This window comes from Parus major, chromosome 19, assembly GCF_001522545.3.
Source record: "Parus major isolate Abel chromosome 19, Parus_major1.1, whole genome shotgun sequence".
NCBI lineage: Eukaryota > Metazoa > Chordata > Aves > Passeriformes > Paridae > Parus > Parus major.
Window position 1 is genome coordinate 517,409 of NC_031787.1, and position 9,071 is coordinate 526,479.

The 9,071-nt window shown below is 67.9% G+C and overlaps 1 protein-coding gene across 1 annotated transcript in view; it reads left to right on the forward strand.

Annotated features, from left to right (window-relative positions):
• Positions 1-3,677: 3,677 nt before the first annotated feature.
• The window catches only part of LOC107212672 (septin-5-like), a 7,579-nt gene continuing 2,185 nt past the window's right edge, over positions 3,678-9,071 (forward strand). The window contains exons 1-10 of the mRNA XM_015646202.1: positions 3,678-3,780; positions 4,153-4,694; positions 4,915-5,008; positions 5,122-5,208; positions 5,986-6,109; positions 6,378-6,512; positions 6,588-6,705; positions 6,982-7,083; positions 7,452-7,548; positions 7,625-7,787. Coding sequence (XP_015501688.1) covers positions 3,678-3,780; positions 4,153-4,694; positions 4,915-5,008; positions 5,122-5,208; positions 5,986-6,109; positions 6,378-6,512; positions 6,588-6,705; positions 6,982-7,083; positions 7,452-7,548; positions 7,625-7,787 — 1,565 coding nt within the window. The remainder of the gene's footprint in view (positions 3,781-4,152; positions 4,695-4,914; positions 5,009-5,121; positions 5,209-5,985; positions 6,110-6,377; positions 6,513-6,587; positions 6,706-6,981; positions 7,084-7,451; positions 7,549-7,624; positions 7,788-9,071) is intronic.

The following is a 9,071-nucleotide window of genomic DNA, read 5'->3' on the forward strand; positions in this document are numbered from 1 at the left end:
CGGGCCCCTCAGCGGGGAGGGCAGAGCTGGGAGCGTCACCTGCGTGTCCCCCCGTCCTGCGCTCCCTCCCGGTGTCCGTGCGTGTGCGGCGGGAGCTACTCTGGCGTGGCTCCGTGCCGAGCATCGGTCCCCAGCTCTTGGCAGGTCCCCGGGCTGCGGCGCTGGTGGCACTGCCAGCCTGGCCGGGCCCTCGGCCGGGACCGTCACACGCACCGAGCCGGTTCTGTACTCACCGGCAAGGTCCAGAGCCGCCGCCGGCATTCCCGGTCCGCGACGGCTCGTTCTGCATCCCCCATTCTGCATCTCCCGTTCTGCATCTCCCGTTCTGCATCTCCCGTTCGGCCTCGCTCCCCCGCGGTGGTGGCAGGTCCCCAGGAGCCGCTCGGCCGGGCCACGTCCCCGCGGGGACCTCGGGCTGTGTCCAGGCTGGGGATGAGGACGGAGGGGGCCGTGGCTCGCGTGGCACCGGGCTGTGGCCGCTGGGACAAGCGGCCCCGGCGGGGAGCGCTGCGGCCGCGCTGCCCCGGCAGCCGCCGTGGGAACCAGCCCGGCACATTCCTCCGGAGCTGGACGCAGTGAAACCAGAGAGGAGGGCGGCTGGCGGAGCGTGTCGCAACGGAGCGCCTTCCCGACAGGCTCCAGGCTGTGGGTTTGGGATGCACACAGCAGCCTCGGAAACATCGCGGGGGGGACAGCGGTCACAGCTGGGGACCGGGGACAGCTGCGCTCCCTCGCCCTGCACGTGGGGTGAGCTGGGGCTGGAGGTGCTCCACAAGGACACACAGAGGCAGAGCCGGTGCCCCTGCCACAAACACCACATCCCTCTGTCCCCAGAGCAGTTCCCAGCTGGCCCGGAGGAGCAGCATGAGCGCTCCACACCCTCCGCCCACCCCACTGTGAGTGGGTCAGATCTTGCCCAGCCCCACGAGCTGAGATGCCGCCTGGTTTCCAGCCTGAACAGGCCTCGCTGTCATGTCCCGGCTCACAGGGAGCCGCTGCTCATGGTTCCCATCCTGGGCTCCCCATTCAGGTGTTTCAAGCTGGAGAATTCCCTGCGGGAGAGGGACTGGAGCTGCTGCACCGCGGGCTGTGGCTCTCATCCCCCGTGCTCAGCTGCCTGTCCCCTGCCCAGAGCAGGGACCCACACCACAGCCTGCCTCCCACCCAGTAGCCTGCTCCTCTTGGAGCTGCCGGCAGACTCAGTTTCCCATCTGGAATGCTGCTGATGGGTGGGGTGGCAGAGCTGGGGGTGCCCTGATTCTCCGGCCGGAGCATCCCGTTCATCCAGAGGCGGGGCCGAGCGGGCACAGCCCAGGTCCTGTATCCCTGGGAACGAGCTGGCCTGGTCCTGGCAGCGCTCGGCTTCGCTGGGGGCTCGTCCTGCCTGGAGTTCGTGCCTTTGGCACAGCGTTTGTGCCTGGGATGCTCAGCCACAGTGACACAGCGGCTGTGCCGAGGGTGGCATCGTGGCTGTCACCTTTAGAGGGCTTGGGAACGCCTCTGTCAGGCAGGCGAGAGAGACAACACCTCGCCGGGACGTTCCCGTCCTTTCCCTGCAGAAGCAGGCTGGGAGAACACCTCCCGTGGCAATGCGGTACCCGCGGAACGACGCTCGGGGCAGCCGGTGCCTTTCCGAGGTCAGGCTTTGCCCGCTGCCCCCGTGTCCCCCCGCGCTGCATCCCCGGGCTGTCCCCGAGAGGGGACGGTGAGATGAGCAGTGACAGCGCGTGTGGTGCCTCGCTGGGGCCGCTGACAGCCCGGCTGTGAGGGCACTCACCCAGCCGCGTGTGTAATCTGCTTACCGGGGCACCGGCACAGCCCCGGGCTCTCGCTCCATCAATCCCCGCTCCTGCCGGGATTTCCGAGCCCGGGACGCTTGGATCGCGCCTGAGCTGCTCTGATGCATCTCGACACGCATCGAGGTGAATCACCGTCCCTGGTGACCTCGAAGTGACAGCTGGGGAACCCTGGCCACCACCCACGGCTCCTCCTGGGGCACTGTTAACCCTTCGCCTCCCGGGGATGAGCCGGGGAAGCCAGGGAGGGAATGCTGGAGCTTCTGCCTGGGATCCCTGTGGTGGGCAGCGTCCCTGCTTCTCCCAGTGCAGGGCTGGGTCCTTCCCAGCCAGGCCCAGCTTGAGAAAAAGCTTGGAGCCACGTGGGGAATCTTTGTCAGGTGCAAAAGTGTGGGAAAACTGCATTTCTGACCTCAAAGAGGCTCTGGAGCCCTGCTGGGGGATGCTCCAGGTGGACATCGGGAGCAGACGTGGTGTGCGCTGGGTTGGAGGGGCATTCAGTCCCGGGACAGAGGGAGTTTTGTCCCAGGATGGTTTGTGTCCTGGGACAGAGGTGTTTCCAAGGACCGAGTGTCCTCCTGGGCTGTAGCCAATCTGTGTGTTCAGGTCAGGGGTGCTGGTGGTGCTTCTGTTGGTGGTGGTGGTCCTGCAGCCCCCCCAGGACCTCCTTGAGCAATGATGGCTGATCCTTGACATCTCCACAGCCGGGAGATGGGAGCTGGGTTTGGCTCTGCCCGGGGGTCCCTGTCCCCTCCCGTGCCCCTCGCGGGGGCCGTGCCTGGCTGCTGGGTGCCGCGGGCGCCCTGCACGGAGCCTGCCCAGGGTGGAGTTATGCTAATGCTGCTCCCCAGCCCTCGGCACAGCCGGTGCCACTCGGCATCTTCTGCTGGCCACGGGCGACACCGGCTGTGCCATGGCCACCTGCCCCGAGCTGCAGCCTGGGCAAGAGGTACGGGGGCAGCGCCCGTCCCCGGCGGGGCCAGAGAGGGGGCAGAGGGGGTGGGGGGCACGGAGCATCCCGGTTCTGTGGATCAGCTGCCACAGCTGACCCTCCGTCCCTGGGACAGCCCTGTCGGGGGCTGCACTTGCTGCAGGACCCCCAAGGATGCGGCGCAAACCTCGGTGCCGCGGCGCTGCCGAGGTCATCGGCTTCGCCGGGGGTGGGGGACGAGGGCGAGCCCCAAAATGCTGGAGCCCTGAGGGACGGAGCGGCAGCAGGGCTGGAAGCGCTCGCCGCTGGTGGTGGCATCACCTCCCATCCCCGGGTGTCCCCGGCCGGGCTGTGCTGCGCTGGGGGCCGGCCCCGAGGTCCCCCAGGTCAAGGGCGGTGAGGAAGAGGATGCTGCGGTAACACAGAGCACCGAACACTCCGGACCGCTGGGGCAGAGGGGAGCACGGGGATCCCCCAGATGTCCCCCGGCTGTCCCCCAGATGTCCCCCAGCTGCCCCCCAGCCTGGCCCCGTGGTGCCGGTGCCGGTGGCCGCGGGGCAGCGGAGGGAGCGGGGCCGGGAGTGCGAGCGCTCAGCCCCGGCAGCGCCGTGACCTTGTTTCCAGCCCGTTAATTCCGCGCATCTCGGCCGGCAGCGAGCGGGGGACACGGCGCAGGGGAGGGAGGACACGTGTCCCCATGTCCCCATGTCCCCACGGAGGGATGTCGCCTCGAGCCCCCGGCCGGGGGGACACTGACCCGAGCTGCGGGCCTGCAGGGTCACGGGCTCCCCCGGCCCCTCTCCTTTGGGGTCTCACTGCCCGTGGGGCTGGGGTTGCCTGGCGGTTGCCTTGGGACCTTGGGGACCCTGCTGAGAGCAGGGCTTGGTACCACGGGAGCCGCTGCCGGCCGTGCCCTTGGGAACGCGTCTCCTCGAACTCTTGTAAACAGGATGTGGAGCCATCCCAACCCCGGCGGCACCGACCCTGGTCCCAGCCCCGCCACCCCGCTGGTGCTCGGGGGCAGCTGTGCCTGTCCCCGGGCCCTGCCGGGAGGTATCGGGGTCCTCGGCCGGGTCCCCTGCCCTGGCTGTCTCCTGGGACTGAGGGGAGCCCCATGACCCGTGCTGACACTCTGTGAACGGGCAGCGGGAGGGGGCACGGGCATCTGGGGACCCCTGCCCACCATCTGCCTTCCCCTGGCTGCTGCCCAGCTCGGGTCACCCCCCAACTGCTCTTCGTCTCTTCTTGGTGTCTGTGCCTCGTCCCGGCCCCCTCCCTGTCCTCCTGGCAGGCCATGGGGCGCGGGGGGGTCCCGGCTGCCCCAGAAGACCCCGAGGAGCGGCGGGGTGCCCAGGGGGAAGGTGCCCACCCCTGTCCCCCGGAGTGCCAGGAGCTGGCTGCCGTCCCCACGCCGCAAGTCGTAAGCGCCCGAGCTGCGAGGAACCACGGCTGTCCCCACTGCCATCCCCGAGGCTGTCCCCCGGCTGTCCCCAGGGTGGTGGCTGGTCCCCTGGGGTGGCCGTGTCCCGTCTCTTCTCCCATCCCTGCCACCTTTAGGCTGCGTGTGTCTGGCTGCTGCGGCTCGGGGGCTTGCGAGGCTGAGCCGGGCGGTGCCATCTCGGGCTGGCATTGCCACCACCACTGTCACCTCCTCCCTTGGTCCCCAGATAAAGCGTTTCCTGAAGGAGGACTCGGACGAGGCTGAGCTGACCCAGTTCCTCCGGGACTGCCCGCCAGCTGACAGCTCCAGGAAGGTGGAGGCTGCCGAGAGCCGGCGGGAGCCTGGCCACCCCCTGGGCAGTGTGGCCAGGGTCCCCCCAGACGAAGGCAGTGACGACAGGGACAGCAGGATCTTCTCCCGCTCCCGGCCCTCGGAATTCCAGCAGCACATCGCCGCCCCCCCACCCCCCAGCCCCAACCGCCCGCGGAGCCCCTGGGGGCAGCTGGACCCCTACGACTCCTCCGAGGTGCGGGATGTGTCCGTGGGGAGGGGGGACACACACGTGGGGCGAGGGGCTGAGGGACTGAGGACGTTCCCATCTTGTGAACGCAAAGGTTTGGGCAGGCACGGCCTCACCCCTTGGAACTCCAGCCCTGGGAATCCCTTTGCGGGATTAAGGGGGGGCTTTCCAGGGTAGGAAGTGGGCTGGTGGTGGCCCTGTCCCACGTCCCCTCTGCCCTCTGCAGGATGACAAGGAGTACGTGGGCTTTGCCACGCTGCCCAACCAGGTGCATCGCAAGTCGGTGAAGAAGGGCTTCGACTTCACCCTCATGGTGGCAGGTACGGGGGTCCAGCCGGCCTGGGGGCGCTGACCCCACTCTGGATCCCAAACACCCTGGACTGGGGACGGGGGAACACTGGCTGCCCCCCTCATCTTTGTCCTGCTTTCTCAGGGGAATCCGGGCTGGGCAAATCCACCCTGGTCAACAGCCTCTTCCTGACGGACATGTACAGGGACCGCAAGCTGCTCAACGCTGAAGGTCAGGGGGGCACTCATAGCCCAGAGGGGTGTCCTGGGGGACCTGGGCAGTGGCAGAGCCCTGGGATGCTCCTGAGGGCTGCAGCCCCTCTCCCTGCCCAGCCGGGCTCCCCTGGAACAACACGTGCTGTGTTGCCAGCTGCTCGCAGTGGTGAGCCCCCTGCCCGGGATGGGAACCCCCCATGGGGACTTTATTTCCACAGGGAAAACAAACCCTGGCTTGTTGGGGATTGGCTGGAGCTGCAGCATTTCTGGGAGACTGGGGACAGTCAAGGCTTGGGGCACAGTGCCAGTTCAGCTGCAGCCAGTTTTTGAATAAAAATGGCCCAAACTTGCCCAAATCCCCAGGAGTTCGAGTTTGTTTTTTTTATTTGTTTCTGCTGCTTGGAGTGAAAGCCAAAACACATAACGCAGCAGGAGCATCCTCGGGGCTGCAGGGACATGGAGGGTCCTGGGGTGAAGGGGCACGTGCAGGATGGAGCTGTGGGGTCACCTGAAATGCTCCTGCAGCAAGACCCAGCCCCAGAAGGGCCCTGAGCTGAGCTGGGGTCCTGGGGTGGCCGTGGCACCCCATGGGACAGGTGGACATCCATGGGGACGTACACGGGGACCAGAGCATGGAGCATCCCCTCCTGGGCTGGAGCAAGGCGTGTGGCAGGGCTGCTCCAGCTGGGTCACCCAGCCCCCAGGGTGAGGGATGACAGCCGGGGGTCACAGCGTGTCCCCATGTCACCTCCACCCTTCCTGGTGCCCCCCGGTAACACGTCCCTCCCCACAGAGCGCATCACGCAGACGGTGGAGATCACCAAGCACGTGGTGGACATCGAGGAGAAGGGGGTCAAGCTGCGCCTGACCATCGTGGACACGCCGGGCTTTGGGGACGCCGTCAACAACACCGAGTGGTGAGTGCCACGGGGTGGGGACTGTCCCCAGGGGCTGGGATTCTGAGTGCCACGGGGTGGGGACTGTCCCCAGGGGCTGGGATGGTGAGTGCCACGGGGTGGGGACTGTCCCCAGGGGCTGGGATGGTGAGTGCCACGGGGCAGGGGTCTCCCCAGGGCGGGCACCCCGTGGTGGGTGGGATGGTTCACTGGGCTTAGGTGCTGAGCCGTGGGAGGCGTTGAGCTGGGGGTCCCCAGAGGACTCGGTGTCACCTCGCTGTCCCTGCAGCTGGAAGCCGGTGGCTGACTACATCGACCAGCAGTTCGAGCAGTATTTCCGTGACGAAAGCGGCCTCAACCGGAAAAACATCCAGGACAACCGAGTGCACTGCTGCATCTACTTCATCTCACCCTTCGGCCACGGGTACGGGCCCTGCCCGCGCTGCCAGGGGCTGGCCAGGGGCTGAGAGGGACAGGGCTCACCCCGCTCCCCCCGCAGGCTGCGGCCCCTGGATGTGGAGTTCATGAGAGCCCTGCACCAGCGCGTGAACATCGTGCCCGTGCTGGCCAAAGCTGACACCCTGACCCCCGCCGAGGTGGAGCGCATGAAGAATAAGGTGAGGAGAGCTGTCCCAGCAGGTCCCTGGGCACGGGGGTGCCCTGGGTCTCCATCATCTCCTGCCTGGAATTTGCCCTGGAGCGTTTTCCAGGCTCGCAGCACTGTAGAGGACCATGTTGTCCCCATGGCCACCAAGGACACGCTTGCCAGGGGCTCAGCTGAGGGCTGGAAGGATGGGGGGTGTCCATGACATCTGGTGTGGGGGGAACAGGCTTCTGGGGGCCGTTGGCCCCGTGTGGTGCCTCCCACGCCCTCAGGGGCTGTTTGCCTCCAGATCCGGGAGGAGATCGACCACTACGGAATCCGCATCTACCAATTCCCTGAGTGCGACTCGGACGAGGATGAGGAGTTCAAGCTGCAGGACCAGGCACTGAAGGTGGGTCTGGCTCCCCCAGCTCCATCACTGGAGGGGCAGAGCCCCATGGCTGGCAGGACACGTCACCCTAGGGAACCTGCAGGACCCTTGGGGCCACACAAGCTCTCCAGCATGGAGGGGCTGGCACATATCTCACTACCCAGACAAGTCACCAAGGTCCCACGGGTGACACCTGCAGTTTGGGATGGAGCTTGGGTGAAGAAACCCATGCCACGACCTCCACTGTCCCACTGGGGCTCTCCACAGCTGGGCCTTTGGGGTATCTTGGCAAAGGGTGCTGGACACAGCGAGGAGGGCACGTGGAGGGATGTGGGTCCTGGCGGGTGGGGGTCACGGCAGGGTCCTGCTGACCCCCCACACCCTTGCAGGAGAGCATCCCCTTCGCCGTCATCGGCAGCAACACGGTGGTGGAGGCCAAGGGCCGGCGCGTCCGCGGGCGCCTCTACCCCTGGGGCATCGTGGAAGGTAAGGCTGGGGACGGGGACATTGCGTCCCCCTGGCCCCCGGACCCCCTGGCCCCCTGACCCCGGCTCCCCCGCAGTGGAGAACCCGTCCCACTGCGACTTCGTGAAGCTGCGCACGATGCTGGTGAGGACGCACATGCAGGACCTGAAGGACGTGACCCGGGAGACGCACTACGAGAATTACCGCACTCAGTGCATCCAGAGCATGACCCGCATGGTGGTCAAGGAGCGCAACCGCAAGTACGGGCGGGGCTGGGGCCGGGCTGGGGCCGGGCTGGGGCCGGGCTGGGGCCGGGCTGGGGCCGGGCTGGGTCGGGGGCTCCTCGCCTTGCTGTGACCCCGCGCACCGCGAGCGCTCAGGGCTGTGCCAGGCTCCGAGCTGGGGAGCCCCGCTGTGCTGGGGGGTCCTTCCTGTGCCCCTGGGCTGGGAGTGCCTGGGGGTGCCCCAGCAGTGAGGGGGACCCCGTGTGTCCCCAGAGCTGGGGCTGGGGCCCGGGGTGTGCTCTGGCAGCAAGGGGGACCCTGTGTCCCCTCTGAGCTGGGTGTGTCTGGGGGATGCCCCAACACGGAGGGGGCCCTTGCATCCCTGCGGGCTCAGGTGCCACAGCAGGAGCCCAGCAAAAGCCGGTGCTGGGGCTCTGGCTCGTGGATCAGCCGAATTAAAGGCCCCCAAATCCCCTTTAGCCACCCCGAGGTGCTGGGGCAGCTCCCCTAGGCAGGGTCCCTGGTGGGACCCTCCAGTCGGGGGTCGGAGCAGTGTGGGAGCGAGTGGAGGCTCTGTGGGTCCCGGGGGGCTGGAGCCGTGCTCTGGGGGGCTGCCTGTGGCTGTGGGCACCTCCCCAGGCACCTCTGAGCGTCTGTCCCTGTGTGCCCCGGGCCAGGAGCCATCCCTCCGTGCTGAGGCTGTGCTGCGGGGACTGCTCTGCCGACTGAGCCGGGACCTGCCCCCCCTGCCGCCCCCGGCCCCTCTATAAAGTGTTTGTTGGTACCCAACGCTGTCTTGGTCCTTCTGTGCCTGTGCAAGGGCCAGGCAGCCGCCCCCGGGGCGAGCCAGCCCCGTGGCCACCCACTCCGGCCCTGTGGCCACCCTCTGGTGTCCCACACAGGCTCCCCTTTGGGTGTCAAAGGACACCGTGTGTCACCCCGGGGTCACCCCGGCTCAGCCAGGTTTGGAGGATGTCACTGTTTGGTGGCACTGAGCCCCCAAGGCTGCCCAAGGGAAGGGGTCGTGCTGCCCTCCCGGGGATGCGGTTTTGGGGTGCTGAGAGCCTCTGCTGCTCACCCCATTGCTGGTGCCCGGCTCCAGCCTGGTGTGGCTGCCAGGGCTGCCAGGAGCTCCACGTGCTTCCCCCACGGTCAGAGCCCAGAGAACGGCAGCGCCTCCCGGAGCGGGTCCCAAAGCCCGGCACGGCGGGGCAGGGCAGGGCTGGGGGCGATGGGTGGGCTGGGGGCGATGGGTGGGCTGGGGGCGATGGATGGGCTGTCAGGATGGGCTGGGGGCGATGGATGGGCTGTCAGGATGGG